Source organism: Rana temporaria, chromosome 4 (genome assembly GCF_905171775.1).
Source record: "Rana temporaria chromosome 4, aRanTem1.1, whole genome shotgun sequence".
NCBI classification, from domain to species: domain Eukaryota; kingdom Metazoa; phylum Chordata; class Amphibia; order Anura; family Ranidae; genus Rana; species Rana temporaria.
This window is the reverse complement of record NC_053492.1, coordinates 337,842,945-337,864,967: the sequence shown is the minus strand read 5'-3', so window position 1 is coordinate 337,864,967 and position 22,023 is coordinate 337,842,945. Positions and strand designations below refer to the sequence as shown.

Below are 22,023 nucleotides of genomic sequence, written 5' to 3'. Positions count from 1 at the left end.
GCCCACCCGGGACGTGATGGAATCTATCCCACTCACAATGGGGCGTCCCGGGGGGCAGATAGGGTCCTTATGTAATTTAGGTAAATAATAAATGGTTGGTGTCCGCGGGGCCTTGGGTATCAGATGTAGTCTCTCCTTAGGAGTCAGAATACCATCATACAGACCTCTATCCGTCAACAGTCTAAGGTTTTTAATATACAAGGCTCGAGGATCACTTGGTAATTCAGTATAAGTGTTAGTGTCATCCACTATATTATGAAGTTCCCGTAGGTAGTCGGCCTTGTCGAAGACTACAATGCCACCGCCTTTATCGGCCGGCCTTATGACAAGATTTTTATTTTTACATAAGGTATCCAGGCCCTCTTGCAAAGATTTACTTAATCTAGCCTTTTTTACCTCCATAGTGTCAAGGTCTCTAATAAGCACGTCCCTAAAAACTTTCAAGGATGGTGCCAGGGACCCTGGAGGGTTAAAAAGGGATGCGTTGGCTAACCCAGAATGGACATATTGGCTAGTCGCTGCATTATTGGTTTGTGAAATACCCATCATATACCTTTTGATATTTAATTGTCTCACAAATTTATGGATATCCATGAATGTATGAAATTTGTCAAGATTAGTGGGGGGGACAAACTTGAGACCTTTGTCAAGGATGAGTTTCTCAGAGTCACTCAAGACAGCGGAACTCAAGTTAAAAATCCCCCTCCCTGCTACGTTCTTGCTCGCTTTAATTGCTCTGCTCCTCCTGCCCCCTCTAGTTCCTCTTCTCTTTCTCCTTGTCTCTTTAATCCTTGGGTAGGTTTGTGAAAACCCCAGCTATTTGACCCATTGGTGCCAGGTTGGCCAGAAGAGACTAGGGGTCTAGTGTAAGTTTGATACGTAGGTGGGAGAGTAGTTCTTTGTGGTAAATAGTGGGACTCTTCCGTAAAGGGGGAAAAATCAGGCCCCTCCCTATCACTCAGTGGGAAGAAGGCATTGGATACTCACATTACAACATCAGAGACTGTTAACGCTACAGTTACAGATAGAAGAAAATGAAAATAGAAACAGGAGGAATAATATACGGATTAAAGGTATCTCAGAGGCCGTTACTGCAGCTGAATTAAGAGGGAGAGTGTCGGCTATTTTAAACGAGATACTGGGTAACCCATCGGATAATCAAATTGAGCTGGATCGGGTGCATAGGATCCCTACAGATCTCAACCCGACTCAAGAATCCCCAAGAGATGTGCTTTGTAGGGTGCATTTTTTCAGGATAAAAGAGGCGATAATGAGGGCGGCCTGGCAAAAAGGTCAGATGGAAGTATACAAAGATATAATCCAAGTGTTTCCCGACTTAAGCCGTCAGACGCGAGCTAGAAGACGGAGATTGAAACCTCTATTAGATCTCATTCGTTTAAAAGGCGGGTCTTACAGATGGGGGTACCCGATATCCCTGTTCGTCAAGAGAGAATGTGAAACGTTTCACTTAAATGACCCAGCTCCGTTACCTGAGCTTTTCAAGTTCCTGGGGTCTGAAGTTATTGACGTACCAAATTGGAGGGAAATACAGACCACCCCTTATAGAGATGCGACCCGACAGAGAGGACGGAGCCCAGTAAGCCATTGAGGAAATCCAAAAGACTAAACGACGGACAGTAAATAATTTTTCTCTTTATAGGATCTGCATTCTAGAAAAATGACATTGACTTTGCTCTCCCCCTTTTTTTTGGACTACCTCCTCCCCTCCCTGTAGAAGGGTATTATAGTACCTTTGTCCTTGGAAAACGTTTTTTTTTTTTTTTCTTGAGACCACCCTCCCTCTCCCCCCCCCCCCCCTGTTTATTTTTCTTCTCTACTTTTTCTCTACTTCCCTGGCTGGGAAAGCCCCTCCATGGATTGAATGGGGGGTGGGGGCGGGGAAGGGGGGTGTGCAGGGGATTGTTTTTTTTTTTTTTAATTAACACTGGTTTTGCACTATTTCTCACTATGTGCTGATATTTGTAGGAATGCTATTAATATGATAGCAGTATGGTAATGTCGAGATTCACTAGTTTTCTGGGGCAGTAGAACTGGGTGGGTTAAGAGGGTGGGGATAATTATAGGGGGAGAGATAAGAGAAAAGAGAGGGATAGCTACTGGAGAGTGGAGTAGCAGGGGGTAGCGGAGTAGGAGGGTGGGAAATTTTATTTAACTTAATGGGGTGTAGGATATTAAGGAGGTAAGTTACTAAGAACACTGATAATCTGAAACAGGAACTATGGTCCTGCTGACTCACAAGGGGAGAATAGGGGTGAATTAAGAGGTAAAAGAACACGGGTAAGAGGTTGCGGAAAAGGGGGTAAGGGGGTTTAGAGACGTGGGTAACACAAATGATAAGATTTTAAGGTATTGATAAGGGTAAGGGGGGGGGCGGGGGGGGGGGTGGGAGTTGGAGGAATAAGGGGGGGGAGGGGGTGAACCAGGGGGGGTAGGAGAGAGAGGAGGTGACAGTTTAAATGAAAACCCAGAGGGAAGGAAGGATTAATGTAGAAGATTTTGAAGAGAAATTATCTGAACTATATGAATATGGTTAAACATGTTGTAGATATACATACTGTATTGTTTTGGTACTAAGGATGTGTAGGAATATATAATGGTTAAATGAAGATATGAGGGAAGGAGACAGTTCAAGATGGATTGAAGTGCTAAGAATGTATATAAAGGGGGGAGAGGGAAGGTAGAGAACAAGAGAAAAAAAGAATGCAAAGAGATATATAAAGGAAGAAAGGAAAAGAAAAGGGAAAGAAAAAAAGAAAAAAAGAAAAAAAAAGAGAAAGAAAAAAGAAAAATCATAAAGAAGAGAGAAATGTGGTTAAATATACGGTTAAATAAATGGTAAAGGAAAAAGAGGGCCATGTATAGGGACACCGGGCACTAGCACTGCCCTGTTCTACAGCACCCCCACGATAAACGCCTCTCCTCCGGGTGGAGGACAAGCCGGAGGCGTTTGGGTTGTTTTTTTTTCCCCCACCTCTTTCTGTGGTGGCCTGGTCTCTGAGGGGACACTTCAGACGCGAGAAGGTAATCTTCGCGGAGGGGGATAGTTTTTTTTTTTTTTTTTTTTTGTCTGTTGGCTGGCATTCCCCCCCCCCCCCTCCTGACAGCTTACCCCAGTGGGTAGGATAAAATATGTCGAATATAACATTTACCTCGTATAATGTCAAAGGGCTAAATATCCCCGAAAAAAGAGTACGATTGCTATCAGAAGTACAAAGACTTAAATCACAGGTTATCTTTATACAAGAAACTAATTTTAAGGGAGGAAAAACTCAGAATCTGAAAAATCGCAGGTTTCCGATAGTATACCATAGTACATCACAAAACTCGAAATCATGTGGGGTATCTATCTTGTTATCTAAACAAGTGGTGTGGAAGGAATCTGTAGTGATTAAAGATGAAGTGGGACGCTTGCTAATAGTTAAAGGAACACTAAACCAACAGAAGACCACGCTGGTAAATATTTATTTACCAAACGTTGATCAGATAAATTACTTAGAATCATGTCTACAAATGGTCCACCAACATAGGGAGGGAATACTGGTGATAGGGGGGGATTTGAATTTGGCCCTAGATCCTATAAAGGACACGTCGAAAGGTGTCTCTCACCTCTCATATAATAAATTAAGGAAAGCTAAAAAACTCCTACAAGAATTACAAATGATTGATAGTTGGAGGATGACTCATGCACAGGAGAGGGATTACACGTTCTACGCAGCTAGACACGGGACATACACTAGAATCGATTATGTTTTTATCCCGCAAAATTTAGAGACATCTTTAGTGGATGCCACTATCGGAACCTTTTCGCTTTCAGACCATGCTCCAACAGACTGTACAATAAAATGGGGAGTCGAAGATAAGAAGAAATGGCACTGGAAAATAAACGACACATTACTGAAAGATAGGAAGTATGAAGAGAAAATAAGGGAAGAATTCTATGTTTTTTTTTTGAGACAAACGATACAGGTGAAAAAACTCCTTTTTGTCTGTGGGAAACGCACAAATGCGTAATGAGAGGTAACCTCATCGCAATGGGGGCACATAGAAAAAAGGTGTTAAACGAACAGATAGACACAATGTTCGAACGAGTGGGGGAGCTTGAAACTGTATATAAAAAATCCCAGGCTCAATCAATAGAACAGGAATTAGATGCGACTCGAGAAAAATTGAACCTGTTGCTGATACATAAGGCTAAAGCTAAGCTAAAGGGGGAGAAGAACATTCTACGAGTTTGGGAACAAACCAGGTAGAACATTAGCAAAAGCCCTGAAAGGAGCACACTTAGGTAATCATATCACACAAATTAAGACATTTAACGATGAAATGGTCAACACCCCGCAATAAATCGCAAATTGCTTTAAGAAATGCTACGAGAAACTATATCAGCTGGAGGACAAACTAACATCAGAGAAGGAACATGAGAAACTAGAACATGCCAGGGAATATATTAAAGATACTCTGATGCCAAAAATACCAGAAGACATAGCAAGGAAAATAGATGAGCCAATTACAATAAAGGAGTTTACGGATGCTCTAAAAATGTTAAAATTGGGCAAAGCACCAGGTCCTGACGGGTTTAGCTTAACTTATTATAGGATGTTCGCGGAGAAATTAGCACAAAGATTTATAGCAGCTTTTAACTCACTGCGGGAAGGAAAAAAAATACCAAATGAAACATTGCTGGCACATATAGTAGTTATTCCAAAAGAAGGGAAAGACCCTTCTCAATGTGCCAGCTACCGTCCCATATCACTGTTGAATGTGGATTTAAAGGTATTTACAAAAATTCTTGCCACAAGGTTAGTAGAATGTATGCCAGATTTGATACACCCAGATCAAGTGGGATTTATACCAGGTAGGGAGGGGAGAGAGAATACACAGCGAGTGGTAAATGAAATATATCTAGCCCAAAAAGAAAAGAAGCCAATGATACTAGTAGCTAGTGATGCAGAAAAAGCGTTTGACCGAGTTGAATGGTCGTTTCCAAAAGCAACGCTGCAACACATAGGATTAGGAGAAGGGATGATGAGCTGGTTCACGAACTTATATTCACAACCACGCGCAAAAGTTAAAATAGAAGGTAAGATATCCGACCCATTCGATATTCGAAATGGGACAAGACAAGGATGCCCACTATCGCCCATAATTTTTGTTTTGACTATGGAGCCTTTTTTAAGGAAAATACGTGCTAATGTAAACATTAGGGGGGTAGTAACAAAAGGAGAAGTACAGAAAGTGGCGGCATACGCGGATGATTTAATTTTTTTTTATAACATCTCCAGTTATCTCTCTACCGCCCCTAATGGCACAAATAAGAGAATATGGAAATCTGTCCAACTTTAAAGTCAACTATGGGAAAACAGAAGCACTAGGAATAGAAGCAAAAGCGGAAATATTGGAGCAGATTAAAACTCATTTTGACTTTAAGTGGACAGATTCCCATATAAATTACCTAGGAACTAAGATAACAGGGAGCTTAAATAGATTATTTGAATCTAACCATGTAATGTTGGCTAGGCGAATAAAATCAGATCTAGATAGATGGGATAAAGGAACCTTCACATGGTTTGGGCGGATAAATATATTAAAGATGAATGTGCTTCCAAAAATTTTATATCTAATACAGGCTTTACCAATTAAGATTCCACAAAGTTTTCTAAGAGAACTAAGATCAAGATTCCTGAAATTTATTTGGGCAGGGAAACCAGCAAGGATAAGTAGGGCTATTTTGTCACTCCCTAAGGGGGAAGGAGGGATTGGATTCCCAGATCTGATAAAATACCAGGAAGCAGCCCATCTAACCAAAGTTGTGGAGTGGTGTGGGCGGAATAAAAAACCCTGTATAAGAATGGAACAAGCGACGGTAGAGGTTCCACTAGAAGGAGTGGCATGGACCCCAGATAGTGAAATAACAACAGAGGTAAAGAAACATCCATTGGTAGGAGCCACTATACGGATTACAAAAAAGATTTTTGAAAAAACGATGATGTCAAAATACCCAAGCCCACTGACACCGATTTTAGGTACTAAGGCTTTCCAAGTAGGAATGATAGACTCAAGGTTCAATGCCATGCGACAGAGGGGTATAAGTAGAATCATACACTTCTCAAAAGATAACCGTCTAATGACAAGGAGAGAGATTGAAAGAGAAGGTATGCCAGAATTAGACTTCCTGATGCAGCTACAATTAGAAGCATTCCTTCGAACAAAGGCAGATATCTATACAGTAGTGAGATCCCCGTCGAAATTTGAGCGGATGTGTCTAGACGGGAACTTAATAAGACATTCTCTGTCTTATTTTTACGCAACGTTATTAAAGCTAGACAAACCACAAGAATTTACATTTATACAAGCATGGGAGAGAGATCTCAGACTAATATTTACTCAAGAACAAAAAGATAGGATCCTACGATTTACTCATAAGGCATCAGTAGCAAGTAAATATGAGGAGGGTGGATATAAAATATTAACGAGATGGTATAGAAGACCAACAGTATTACACCGAATATATCCAGAGACGTCAGATATCTGTTGGAGATGTCTCGAAGCCGAAGGGACATTAGTGCACATCTGGTGGGAATTCTGGAAAATGGTAACGGAAACAATTAACACAATAACAGGAATTAATTTAATGGATAGACCATCGGCGTTCTTATTATTAGATATCCCATTGTCAATGGAAAAATACAAAAACTTGTTGATAAGACACCTTGTCATAGCTGCGAGAGCGTGCATGTGGAAACAGGAGACTCCTCCATCGAGAGCACAATGGCTCGCAAAAGTAGCAGAGATTCAACAAATGGAGAATCTAACAATGGCATTGAAAGATCTGGATGAGAGATACCAGTCGATGTGGGCTCCCTATGTGAGGTATAGAGAGGGGTAGGGGGAGGGGTGGTGGGGAAAGGCCAACACCAACCCCCTTTTTTTTTTTTTTTTTTTGGTGGGTGGAAAAGGGGAGGGGGTACAGAGGGTAATAGGATATAGAAAGACAGAGAGGAAAATGGAAAGTGTTACGAAACTAGGATAAAGGCGGGAAAGGGGGGGGGGATGATGAGGTTTGTATCCATCGTTCTCTCAATTCTCTGATAATAGTCTAATTAAGTAGAAGCGATGAAATGTAATATCCTGTAACGTAATTCTTGAAATAAATAAAGAATTTATAAAAAAAAAGAAATTGAATTCCCTGCCGTGTGACGCTCTGTGACCCCGCCCCTCTCTGACGCACATGACTTTTTTTTTACGGCGGGGTTCCCCTTAATATCCATGTGACGGATCTTAGATACCCCAGGTGGGCACATCCGCCAGACCTGTGTCTCCTGTCCTCCAAACGCACCCACAGCCTGCAGATTCGCCATACCCAGCCCTTAACCCCTCAATCACGAGACAATCCACACAGGTGTTGAGGGTCAAATATGCAGAGCTTAAACTGTTTATTAAATTCCAAGACATACAGTTTTACACACAGTTAGGGACACTCCCCTTAGCCTTGTCTAAGAGGGGAGGGGGACAAGGAGCAACCAATGGGAACTGAACAATTGTACATTGAAACAGGCTGAGATTATGGTAATCAGGCAGCCTCAATACACACCCCCTGCGGAGAGACGTCTCCACTCTCCAGGCCAGTCTCCATTGTCTATGTGTCATGAATCAACACAATTAGGCACAGCAACAAGGGGGGGTGGGGGAGAAGGGCTGTAGCATTACATTACATTACTTTATCTCAATGTCAGCTTGTCCCGGGTCTCCAGTATCTTCTGGCCCATAGTCTGTCGGTAGGAGGCCCGCCCCAGTCCCTTCCAAAGCACACAGTGACAGTGGGTTCTGTCACAATCCATACCAGACCTAAAGGGCTTGGTACTTGAATTTATTTTTAATTTTTTATTAATGAATCCTCTCAGAATTGCCGGAGCCGACAATTCATTATTGCCGCGAGTGAATTTTAAATGTCTTTTTTTCCAGGGACCGTTTTAAGTGTGGGAAACATGCGATATTTCCCACCCCCCCCCCCCCCCCCCCCAGGTACGAAATTTAAAGGAATATTTCGCTTTTATTGTTTCACTTTAAGCATTATTAAATTCACTGCTCCCGAAAAAACGGCCGTTTTAAAAAAATAAAAAAAGCATTGATACATGTCCCCTGGGTCAGGACTCAGGTCCCCAAACACTTTTTTGGAAAAAAAACTTGCAAATTAATCTTTAACCAGTTGGTAACCGCCCTATAGCCAAAATACGGCTACAGAGCGGTTCCTGTACTCTAGGAGGGCGTCAATGTACGTCCTCCCAGAGACTGCGTTGTGCGCGCCCGAGCGGGCGCGCACACGCGATCGCCGGTGCTCGCCGGGTCTACGGGACCCGCAGCAACAGCACTCGCGGTAAGGAGCCAATGGAAGCGGCTCCTTACCACGTGATCGCGCCGTCCAATGACGGCGCGATCACTTGTAAACAAACCGGCGTCATGTAATGACGCCGGTTCCTCCCTCTCCTCTCTGTACCGTTCGGTACAGTGTGAGAGGAGAGGGAGGGGGGGGGATCGGGCGGCAGCAGCAGCCGCCGCACTGTGGGCTGGATCTGTGACAATTGCAGTCACAGATCCAGCCATCCCTGCGCAATACTCTGCAGTAAAAAAAAAATAATGATGAGTGCAATACCCCACCCCATACTCTGCAATACCCCACCCCATACTCTGCAATACCCACCCTGGGGGGGTGGGTATTGCAGAGTATGGGGTGGGGTATTGCAGAGTATGGGGTGGGGTATTGCAGAGTATGGGGTGGGGTATTGCAGAGTATTGCACTCATCATTTTTTTTATTTTACTCTGCAATACCCACCCACCCATACTCTGCAATACCCACCCACCCATACTCTGCAATACCCACCCCCCCATACTCTGCAATACCCACCCCCCCATACTCTGCAATACCCCCCCCCATACTCTGCAATACCCCCCCCCATACTCTGCAATACCCCCCCCATACTCTGCAATACCCCCCCCATACTCTGCAATACCCCCCCCATACTCTGCAATACCCCCCCATACTCTGCAATACCCCCCCCCATACTCTGCAATACCCCCCCCCATAATCTGCAATACCCCCCCATACTCTGCAATACCCCCCCAATACTCCGCAATACCCTCAATACTCCAATACCTTGCAATACGTCGCCTATGGGGATTTTTAAGTAGCAACGTTTGGCGCAATTTCACGAGCGTGTGCAATTTTGAAGGGTGACATGTTGGGTATCTATTTACTCGGCGTAACTTCATCTTTCATATTATGCAAAAACATTGGGCTAACTTTACTGTTTTTTTTTTTTTTTAAGCACAAAACTGTTTTTTTTTTTAAAAACACGCGTTCAAAAAATTGCTGCGAAAATACCGTGCAAGATAAAAAGTTGCAACAACCGCCATTGTATTCTCTAGGGTCTTTGAAAAAAAAGCATATATAATGTTTTGGGTTTCTATGTAATTTTTTTAGCAAATAAATGATGATTTTTACATGTAGGAGAGAAATGTCAGAATTGGCCTGGGTGCTCCAGAACGCCTGATGGTGCTCCCTGCATGTTGGGCCTCTCTATGTGGCCACGCTGTGTAAAAGTCGCAAACATGTGGTATCGCTATACTCGGGAGGAATAGCAGAATGTGTTTTGGGGTGTAATTTGTAGTATGCATATGCTGTGTGTGAGAAATAACCTGCTAATATGACAGAAACTAGATTTTTTTTTTTTTTTTTACAGAATTTTCAGTCTTTTTTCTTTTATAGCGCAAAAAATAAAAACCGCAGAGGTGATCAAATACCACCAAAAGAAAGCTCTATTTGTGGGAAAAAAAGGACAAAAATTTCAGATGGGTACAATGTTGTATGACTGAGTAATTGTCATTCAAATTGTGAGAGCACCGAAAGCTGAAAATTGGTCTGGTGATTAAGGGGGTTTTCGTGCCCAGTGGTCAAGTGGTTAAAATTAACACTTTCGATTTCTCCCATAGACTTCTATAGGAAGTTTGGCGGCGGCTTTACATATTACTTGCATTGCGCCCGTTGCTACGCCGGTTCATGCGCCTAATTAAGGCTTCATCCGGCGCACTAATTAAGCCATGAACCGGCGCAGCGCATTGATATTAGTAAATCTGCCAAATTGTATCTAATTTTTAGGGACTCATTAATGACAGGAATAGTACCACTGGATTGTCGCAGGGCCAATGTAGTGCCCATATTTAAAAAGGGAACAAAGTCTTTACCAAGTAACTATAGACCTGTTAGTTTAACTTCTATAGCTGGAAAGATCCTGGAGAGATTAATAAAATACCACATAGAGGAGTTCTTGCTGGAAAAAAAACGATTTAACCCCTTAACGCCCGCCACACGACTATTTACGTCCACAGAATGGCACGTACAGGCAGAAGGACGTATATATACGTCCTTGCCTTCTAGCGGGTGGGGGGTCCGATCGGGACCCCCCCCCGCTGCGTGCGGCGGGCGGATTCCCTCGGGGAGCGATCCGGGACGACGGCGCGGCTATTCGTTTATAGCCGCTCCGTCGCGATCGCTCCCTGGAGCTGAAGAACGGGGAGAGCCGTATGTAAACACGGCTTCCCCGTGCTTCACTGTGGCGGCGTATCGATCGAGTGATCCTTTTTATAAGGGAGACTCGATCGATGACGTCATTCCTACAGCCACACCCCCTACAGTTGTAAACACACACTAGGTGAACCCTAACTCCTACAGCGCCCCCTGTGGTTAACTCCCAAACTGCAACTGTCATTTTCACAATAAACAATGCAAAAAATAAAAACCGCAGAGGTGATCAAATACCACCAAAAGAAAGGTCTATTTGTGGGGGAAAAAGGACGCCAATTTTGTTTGGGAGCCACGTCGCACGACCGCGCAATTGTCTGTTAAAGCGACGCAGTGCCGAATCGCAAAACCTGGCCTGGGCATTTAGCTGCCTAAAGGTCCGGGGCTTAAGTGGTTAAGCAACAGACAGCATGTATTCATGAAAAACAGAAGCTGTCAGACAAACCTTTCTTTTTATGAAGAGGCAAGTATAACCTTGGACAGAGGTGTGGCTGTGGACGTGGTATACCTGGATTTTGCAAAAGAGTTTGATACAGTTCCCCACACACGTCTCATGTGTAAGGTAAAGTCTACAGGATTGGAAATATCAGTTTGTAAATGGATAGAAAACTGGCTAAAAGACAGAATTCCGTAGTGGTTAATGATTCTTACTCTGAATGGTCTAAGGTTATCAGTGGTGTACCCCAAGGGTCAGTGTTGGGACCCTTACTTTTTTAATATCTTTATAAATGATATTGGGTCTGAGATCAAAAGTAACATTTCTGTCTTTGCAGATGACACCAAGCTATGCAGTGGAATAATGTCCTTACAGGATGTCGCCAATTTACAAGCCGACCTCAATGCTCTGTCTAATTGGGCGACTATATGGCAGATGAGGTTTAATGTTGATAAATGTAAAGTTATGCACTTGGGGGCTAAGAATATGCATGCATCATACATATTAGGAGGAGTACAACTGGAGGGATCCGTAGTGAAGAAGGATCTGGGGGTTTTGTTAGATCATAAGCTCAATAATGGCATGCAATGCCAAGCTGCGGTTTCCAAAGCGAGCAAAGTCCTTTCTTGTATTAAGAGAGGTATGGACTCCAGAGAGAGATATCATTTTGCCCCTGTACAAATCATTAGTAAGACCTCATCTAGAATATGCAGTTTAGTTTTGGGCTCCAGTTCTCAAGAAGGACATTGGGGAACTGGAGAAAGTGCAGAGAAGGGCAACCAAACTGATAAGAGGCTCAGCTATGAGGAAAGATTAGAGGAACTGAATTTATTCACTCTTGAGAAGAGAAGATTAAGGGGAGATATAATCAACATCAATCAATCAATCCAACCCTTGTGGTGATAAATATGTAATAAAGTGTCAGGCACCTTTGTACGGTAGGCTCATAGGAGAAGCCTCCAATAGTGATAGGTCCCCTTATGATGAATATGATACGCAAAAAAGATAAAGTACGTCCTCCAGTGGACTTGTGTGTAAAAAAATAACAATATACTAAGAAAGTGAGTATAGGGTGAGTCAGCCCTCTAAGTGTGCCTGCTATGCTACCATTGACGTGGGAGTGTGACAACAATAATTGGTGTTGGACCCCAAATACCTTATCACACAGAGAAAACCTTGAAAAAGTGTGATCACCTTTGAAAACGTCCATTCGACGAAACGCGTCAGTGGACCAAGCCGCATTTACGTCACACGCACCACGCTAGAGTCAGCTTCCGGGTAAGGAACGCTGAGCGGTGAAGCGCAAACAGACAGCACGCTCCACGCTCCATACTGGACTATAATCCTACACTACCCGGGACCTGCCTGGCTGTATATTTCACCAACAAGGCTTCTGCCCATTGCTTGTGTGTCAGCAAGTTTGTTTTTAAGCTTCTTTTATTTTAATTTTCTTTTAAATAATTTTTCTGCTTGAACTATCAACTTTTTTATAATAAACATACCCAGAGTATTGGGATTACTACTCTATGTGGACTCTTCTCTTTTTCCCTCTCATGACCATCGCTCGCTATATTGCACAAGACCGCCAAAATCTGCTGAGGACCCCGAGAGACATCAGCTGGTAAGCGACCAACACGACCCACTGATCCCTAAGGCTCTACACCCCCTTGTGGGGACTACTATCTGGTGAGTAGGGATCCAGGTGGGGGAGCGCGGGTTTTACCTGATGTCCCCAGCTGGGAATTGAGGCCGTCATCTACTGGAAATAAGATTCCGATCATCCCTCACATATTGCATAATACTACTGGCTATATATTGGACGGGGGATTGTCATAGATCTATTGGAAATTCGGAGGGACCATATTAGTAGCCGTCCAATATAGGGAACGTTGCCTTCATGAACTGCACAATTGAATAATGAGCTATATATGTTATATGTAGTTCAATTGATATACATACATTGCTGTTAATGCTTTCCCCATAATTATAGGTTGTGTGCACCATAATTTACTGAGGTTGCCCTAGAATAGAGCACAACTAGGAGGACTTTCAATTTATTTGCACATATATATACATTATTTACTATTTTTTTTCAAGGTTTTCTCTGTGTGATAAGGTATTTGGGGTCCAACACCAATTATTGTTGTCACTCTCCCACGTCAATTGTAGCCTAGCAGGCACACTTAGAGGGCTGACTCGCCATATACTCACTTTCTTAGTATATTGTTATTTTTCACACACAAGTCCACTGGAGAACATACTTTATCTTTTTTGCGTATCATATTCATCATAAGGGGACCTATCACTATTGTAGGCTTCTCCTATGAGCCTACCGTACACAGGTGCCCGACACTTTATTACATATTTATCACCACAAGGGTTGAATTGAACATAAGGATATATCAATACCACATTCTAGCAGCGCCACTACCCTGCACATATACTCTACCTATTTCTAACCGGTTCCTCCTTGAGAAACCACACAGGGGGCAGCAGCTCATCTACCCAGTCCTAGTGCGGAAGTTTTACCCCTCTTTTATCACATAGTGATCTTGGTGTTGAGTTATTTACTTTACGGTCAACACTGCGGACAAGGGGGCACTCTTTACGTCTAGAGGAAAAGAGATTTCACCTCCAAATACGGAAAGGTTTCTTTCCCAGTAAGAGCTGTGAAAATGTGGAATAGACTCCCTGCAGAGGTGGTTCTGGCCAGCTCAGTAAAGTGCTTTAAAAAAAGGCCTGGATTCTTTCCTAAATGTACATAATATAACAAAGTTGATCCGGGGAATATCCAAATATTTCCCCCTGCTGTAGCAAATTGGATCATGCGCTGCTGTTTTTTTTTTTTTTGCTTTCCTCTGGATCAACTGTGGGTATAGAAATGGGTATATGTGATTGTACAATATTATTATTATTTTATTTCTTATGGTTGAACTTGATGAACTTGTGTCTTTTTTCCACCTGACTAACTATAACTAAGTTAATTTTGCACATGAACAAGCTGCTGATTGGTTGCTAGGACTGCCTAGCTTCTTAGCAATCAATCACCTATTGGTTAATGTGAACAGTTAAATGCCCCGCTCTCTGCTCTGCAGTGAGAGGGAAAGGCGGTGGAGGCCAAGGGGGAAAAGACCAGCAATGCAATCCCGAGCTACCTGTTAGCTGCCTGCGGTCGACTGGGAGATTGGGATCAACGGATTGCCGACCCCCGGTTTAACGTATATGGCCAACACAACTGCTATTTATGTGTATTATTTAGTAAAGAGGGACAGAAGCAGATATTCTAAACTCTGTGCCATATTCAAATTGATGCCAACATTAATATTTTGCAGAGATAACAGATTGGCATTAGTATTCTCATAAATACACATTTCTTTCCACTGGGCATAACATGAGAACAGTTGTATTATTTATTTATTGGTTATAACAAAAAACTTTAAACAAATGGATAAGGATATTGAAATAAAAAAAATATTGTTTCTTACCTTTATGTCCCTGTGCATTTTTCCTTTATTGTGAAGATAATATAAACCCTGAAAGAGCACAGAAATGTTTTAGAAAAATTGTTTGGAGAACAGTTGTGGACATTACCGTTTAAAAACATGATTTTGTTGGTCATAGACACCAAGTAACTTTATTGTTAAAAAGGTGATATTTGAAGCTCCATAAAGCCTAAAGAAAAACCTTTAGGCCCCTTTCACACTGAGGAGTTTTTTCAGTTTTTTTCAGGTTTTTTCAGGTTTTTTGAGATCTGATGAGTTTGCAGATCTCAATGAATGGCTAACATATTTTAATGACAATGAGTTGAACCTTCAGTTCACAGGTAACTTACAACCAATTAAAATAGAATTCCTGGATGTAATACTCACGGGAGCCAATGGCCAGATTTCCACAGGTCTCTACAGAAAGAGTACAGCAGGCAATGCCCTGTTACGAGCTGACTCGTCTCATCCCACACACACCATTAACAGTATCCCATACGGACAGCTGCTCCGCTTGAAGAGATTGTGCACTTCTCCCACGGATTTCACCAAAGAAGCGAACCAAATGGCCCTTAGATTTAGAGACAGGGGCTATCCAGCCTCGGTTATTAATAATGCCTTGCGTAGGGTTAACACCATCTCCAGGGACTCACTGTTGACCAAAAAGACAGTGAGGGACACACGAACTGAGCCTCTGGTTCACGGATCAGCCCCTTTATTCTCCACAGCTTACAGCACAGAGTATAACAAAATCAGACAAATTGTGAATAAATACATACCTGTTTTATACAGTGACTCGGTTTATGCATCGATTTTGTCCGATGGGATCAAATCAGTGAGTCGGAGGGCCCCCATTCTAGGGGGTGTTCTATCACCAAGCCTGTTTGCCTCTAAACCTGTCTCCCATACATGGCTTAACTTTGTGGGCACCTTTACATGTGGCACTCATGGGTGCAGATATTGCCCTTTGATAGGCACTGGCAATATGGTCCAGTCCTGCTCTAATGGCAGGGGTTTCAAAATAAAACAGTTTATTAACTGCAACACCAAATTTGTAGTCTATGTCATTACATGCAGTATTTGTCGGGTTCAGTATGTAGGAAGGACAATAAGGAGATTAAGAGATAGACTTAGTGACCACCTTTACGATATTGAAAAGAACCACAACACTAATGTGGCTAAGCATTGGAACAACTTACATAATAAAAACATCTCCAGTCTATCGATACAGGGTATGGAGAGGGTGACATGTCCACCTAGAGGAGGGGACAAACTCAAACTCCTCTGCAAACGAGAGGTATTTTGGATCTTCCACCTCGACTGTAGACAGCCCCGGGGACTCAATTTCGATTGGGATGTTTCACACTACCATGATTGAACATGCCCCCGCTCTCTCCCCCCCCTTCCTTTACCTTTCCTTCTTTCTCTGCTTTTCATTCTTCTTTCCCCCTCCCCCCCTCCCTCCTTTTTTTTCTTTTTTTTTCTCTTTTTTCTCTTTTCCCCTCTTTTTCTCTTACTCTACATACCCATGATTTCCCATATATACAATATATCGTTATCCACAGCTTGCCCTAGCATATTAGATCTTTACATGTATGCTGTCTGTTTCACACATTAAAAGCACACATCGGCTTTCAGATGGGCTAGCCTTTATATAGATCTTCATTAGTCCATTACGCTGTCCATCCTCATTACTACATTTCACATCTTAAACGAGTTTTCATTTAACCCATTTCTGACAGGCAGAAGGGTTCTGCATAAAGGGGATCTAAATTAGGAGTGGGTCGGTATACCATACAGATTTACATAATTTTAATCATTATTATTTTTATAGCCAACTTTTCATTTATCTTGAGTGTCAGTTTTCATAACTGGGGCTGTCCTAGCCCATCAGATATATTAATCCGAGACCTTGGTTGAGTACCAAGCTGTTTATAGATCTATCACTGGGGCTTCGACATAATTTTGCCCAACTTGTCAACTGACTTTCTAATATGCAATTTTGTGATTGACATTTTTTACATACTCTGGATAATAATATCTCTTTTTAGTATGGTTCCTGACCCACACTACTTCCCCTTGGTTCCAATGGACTTCTACGGAAGTCCAGACTATGGAACACAACATTTACCACCTTCCACGCATTTGTAGGAGCAAATAGCTATCTCCCATTGCATATATTTCAGCTACACCTTCCCCTTATCTAGACATTATTCCTTGCTTGTCATACACACATCTGCATGAGCATATACAGGGTTAATGGTTTCATCATATGTATACTATACTGGCCTTTTGGAGAGTCATGAATGGGCCTTCATTATTTGGCCTCTGACTCTGGATCTGTATATAATTGTTTACACCGGCAATCTTGGCTGCACATACCATTAACTCGTAACACACGATCTCAGCACATGTTTTGGGCTGATCTTACATTTCACTCTGTATAGACATCATAACTGCTGTCACCAGCACTGTGTGTATTGCATTGTTTAGATTCTCACAGGTACAGCGTTCATTTACACACATTGTGTTTTATGATAGACCTCTACACTAGATTCTCATCTTCACCTAATTATAGCCATTGAACACTCAAACCATTAATATCATTCGACAGCTGGGCTCGGTAACTCGCTCACTCCTTGAGATACGAATTCCTGCCATAGTAGCAATACAAACTGTCATTTCAGTATATGCGTTTGGCAGGTCTTTGAACATGTTTTATATATATCTGGATGTATGCCCAATGGGTCAGTGGCTACATTTACCATTTGGCCTTTTGGAGAGTCGTGATCGAGTTTCCGAAAACAGACTGTCGTACTAGATCACTACCACACATCTTTACTTTGATGTTCACGACCCTGCATGCTTTGCAGTGTCTAAATGGCAATTTACATTAGGTCGCTACGCCATTCCCGTGTTCGCAACTAAGTTTTGCATTAGATCATTATTATATTCACATTTTTGTTTAGACTTAGTATATAAGTTGGCACTTCCACCATTTACTAGTTGGTTACTTCACTTTTACATTCACCATAAATATTTTGTATAGACACTAGATGTACAATACACCATAAATTAATTAATAATATAAAATAACTTATATAAAAAATAAAAAACAAAAAATAAAAAATAATGAATGAAAGATACAGACATGAGAATCTTCATTTATTTGTTTATTTCTTTCAAAAAACAAAAAATAAAAACAATATGATTAAAAATGTACACTCATATAGAAAACAAAAGAAAAATTAGGATTTAAAAGCACTTTAATGTTTATTTCTTCAACTCACACAAATGAGGTAGTTCACATTAATACTACATAGAAGTGCTGGATGTTCACTCTCTTAATACACAACAACATCATGTTTTTTTATCTGTTTGTTTTTTCTAATGATCACAGCATATGCACACACTTCATTAATTCTATTCATTTGAGTATAGCTATACACGGGATAAAATGTGTAGCATTGCAGGGACATATATAGGTGTTTTGCCATTATGTATGCATATGTGTATTCTATATATATGCTCCATATATATTATGTGTGTAAATTTTCTTCAGAGTTTTAACAATTTTGCATGTAAAACTTTTTTATACGATTTTTATATTATTCCAAGCACTGTTTCAATTTATTGACTTTGAGGGAAGTTTTCTCACCTGCTTCACATGATCTAAATTGAACGTGCTTGCAAGTAATTGTCTGCTTAATTATTTGATTGATTTTACTCTGCCATTGGCGGATGTTTTCTTCACATGACGGTGGTTTTGATATTTATGTTGTGTTAGTATGAACCCATGTTAGCCATGACTAAGCGCTGAAGTACAGCGTGAAACGCGTCGGCCCTTACTGTACCTGTTGCTTGCGGTGAATGCATGTGCATTTGAAAATAAAGACCAACTTTGTTTTAGTTATCTTGGAGTGCGGCCGTCCAGAGTTCTTTTCGTCCATTTGCTACAATCAGCATCGCCAGCACCCTGGTGGTTCAACAGCCCTTAATGATATGTGAGGCTCACCTGGAGCGGTGAAAGATTTGTCTATAGCGCCTAAATACTGCCTGAAAAACTCCTGCCCAGCATTCTCAATGTGAAAGCCCGAGGGCAGGAGAGAAAAAAAATCCCCTGCAAGCAGCATCTTTGGGGCGGTGAGAGGAGCGGTGTGTATACCGCTCCTTCACTGCTCCTTCCCATTTAAAACAATGGGAAACCGTGGTAATACCGCCCGCCTCTGCAGAGGCACATTGCGGGCGGTATTAACCCTTTTTTGGCCTCTAGCAGGGGTTAATACCGCACCGCTAGCGGCCGCTTCCTGCTGCAATTCTGACGGTATAGCGCCGATATTTTTATCGCGCTATACCGCCACCGCACCTCCACTGCCCCGTGTGAAAGGGGCCTTACTGGGAAGTTGGCAGAGGAGGGCAAATGACTAAATCACCAGAATTACCAGTGAGGTGCGTGAAGCTGTTTTCCTATTACATAGTTACATAGTAGGTGAGGTTGAAAAAAAGACACAAGTCCAACCTATGTGTGTGATTATATGTCAGTATTACATTGTATATCCCTGTATTTTGCGGAAGTTCAGGCGCTTATCTAATAGTTTTTTTACTGATTTACTGACTTTTAATGTCTTTTTCTATACTGCCTATATGTGGAGGTCACTATCTTTACAGAGGAGCTGAACTATGCTTTCTCAAGCCTGATCTGGTGACTGATGAGTGGGTAAATGTCTGAGAAGAGCAGGAGGCATGAGGTGGTGGAAGCCCAGATCCAAATAAGAAATTAAAGCGGTGCGGGTAAGGGAACCCTGCATTGTAGCCTTTCGGCTTCACGCCGAGAACACTACTGTGCATGTGCGAAGCACCGCTCCTCTCTCCTATTGGCCCCCTGGCCGGGGGAGGAGGCAGGAGCCCGGCGGTGACGTCACAGGCTGCGGCCCGGACTCCCGGAAGTGGGAAAGGATCCTGTCCCCCCTCCACCCAAAAGGTTCCAATTGAGCCATCTGAGTGGGGGGCGGCGTTGGGAAGCAGATGAGCGGAAGTTCCACTTTTCGGGTGGAACTCCACTTTAAGAAGAAAGATTTAAGGACCTTGCCCTGCAGCAGACCCTTGTATCTTCTCAGAAACGAAAACAGTAAATAACGTAGTAGCGAAATCTTAAAATCTCACTTCAAATCTCGTGTGACCAGCAGTCAGAGGAAAAAATGCCTTAGATGATCTCACACTGCATACAGTGAGGGGAAAAAAGTATCCCCTGCTTATTTTGTACGTTTGCCCACTGACAAAGAAATGATCAGTGTATAATTTTAATGGTAGGTCTATTTTAACAATGAGACAGAACAACAAAAATATTCAGAAAAACACATTTCAAAAAAGTTCTAAATTGATTTGAATTTTAACCACTTTCAGACCGCCCGTTTTACAATGCTACTTTGAAGTAGCAACATTGTTATGGTATTGTTATGGTAGCAGTTAGCTACCATAACCCTGGTTGTATCTTCAAGAGCGGGCGGTCCGCTTCAAGATAAAAGTGGTCTCTGCGGCGGATTCACCGCAAGGTCACTTATCGGCGGCGGGAGAGGGGCCCCCCTCCCGCCGCTCTTTGATGCCCTCCGCCACTTACTGGAGCCGTCAGTAGCGGTGGAGGCGATCGGATCCTCTTCCTAGCCTGACATGGAGACGAGTGAGGGGAAGGTGGCCCCCACCTGTCTCCATATTATTGCAGGGCAGAAGAAACGTCAAAACCTCACTTCCGCCCAATGCTCTTAAAGGGGTTATAAAGGTTTGTTTTTTATTTTTTATTTTCTAACTAGGTTCCTTTAAGCTAGTGCATTGTTGGTTCACTTACCCTTTCCTTTGATTTACCTTCTAAATGTTTTTTTTCTTTGTCTGAATAACTCACTTCATGTTTCTCCTCAGTAAGCTTGCCCCCATGTTCTGGCTGGGGGTTAGTCAGCCAGAACAGCTTACTGAGGAGGAACAGGAAGTGAGAAATTCAGACAAAGAAAACAAAGAAAAAAAAAACATTTAGAAGGGAAATCGAAGAAAAAGGTAAGTGAGCCAACAATGCACTAGCTTAACCACTTAAGGACCTTGGCTGTTTTTCAGATTTGGCGTTTACAAGACTAAAACAGTTTTTTTTGCTAGAAAATTACTTAAAACCCCCAAACATTATATATTTATTTTTTTCTAACACCCTAGAGAATAAAATGGCGGTCATTGCAATACTTTTTGTCACACCGTATTTGCGCAGCGGTCTTACAAGCGCAATTTTTTTGGAAAAAAATCACTTTTTTAATACAAAAAAACAACAGTAAACAACAGTAAAATTAGCCCAATTTTTTTATATATTGTGAAAGATAATGTTACGCCAAGTAAAATGATACCCAACATGTCACGCTTCAAAATTGTGCCCACTCGTGAAATGGCATCAAACTTTTACCCTTAACAATCTCCATAGGCAACGTTTAAAAAATTATATAGGTTGCATCTTTTGAGCTACAGAGGAGGTCTAGGGCTAGAATTATTGCTCTCGCTCTAACGATTGCAGTGATTCCTCATTTGTGTGGTTAGAACCCTTTTTTTTATATGTGAGCGCTACTCACATATGCGTTCGCTTCTGCGCGGGACCGGGTGCTTTAAAAAAATTTTTTTTTGCTTTTCTTATTTATTTTTATTTGTTTTATAAATTTTTACACTGAAAAAAAAAATTACAATGTAAACATCCCTTGTAATAGAAAAAAGCATGACAGGTCCTCTTAAATATGAGATATGGGGTCAAAAAGACCTCAGATCTCATATTTAGACTTAAATGTAAAAAAAAAAAAAAATTGTCATTTGAAAAAATGACATCTAGAAAATATTGCATGGGCGGAAGTGATGTTTTGACGTCACTTCCGCCCTGCTATGCTATGGGGATGGGTGGGGGCCATCTTGCCCTCACTCGTATCCCAGCCGACCAGGGGATAGGACCCGATCGCCTCTGCAGCTACCGACGGCTCCGGTAAGTGGCGGAGGGCCCTCTCCCGCCGCCGATAACGGTGATCTCGCGGTGAATCCGTCGCAGAGACCACCGTGATCGTTTACAGGACCGCTCACAGTAAAGATGAATATCTCGGTTGTGGCAGCAGCTGCTGCCGTTAACGAGATATCCATCTTTAAAGTACCGACGTATATGTACATGAGCGGGTCCTTAAGTGGTTAAATGAACCCATTTAGAAAATAGAAAACAAACATTTACAACCCCTTTAAAGGATTTTTTTTTAATTGCATTCTAATGTAAATATGAGATCTAAGGTCTTTTTGACCCCAGATCACATATTTAAGAGGTCCCTGTTATGCATTTTTTCTATTACAAAGGATGTTTACATTTCTTGTAAAAGGAGAAAAAGTGGAAAATTAAAAGTAAAATAAATAAGATTTTTTTTTTTTAAAAGACAAGTTTGCGCGCAGAAGCGAATGCATACGTGAGCAGCGCCTGCATATGAAAACGGTGTTCAAACCACACATATGA

General features: G+C 42.0%; 1 protein-coding gene across 2 annotated transcripts in view; it reads right to left on the bottom strand.

The window, feature by feature from the left end:
* The window catches only part of MAP4K3 (mitogen-activated protein kinase kinase kinase kinase 3), an 831,592-nt gene that overhangs the window by 573,347 nt on the left and 236,222 nt on the right, over positions 1-22,023 (bottom strand). For both annotated transcript variants that reach the window (XM_040350750.1, XM_040350751.1), the window contains exon 6: positions 14,520-14,567. In XM_040350750.1, coding sequence (XP_040206684.1) covers positions 14,520-14,567 — 48 coding nt within the window. The remainder of the gene's footprint in view (positions 1-14,519; positions 14,568-22,023) is intronic.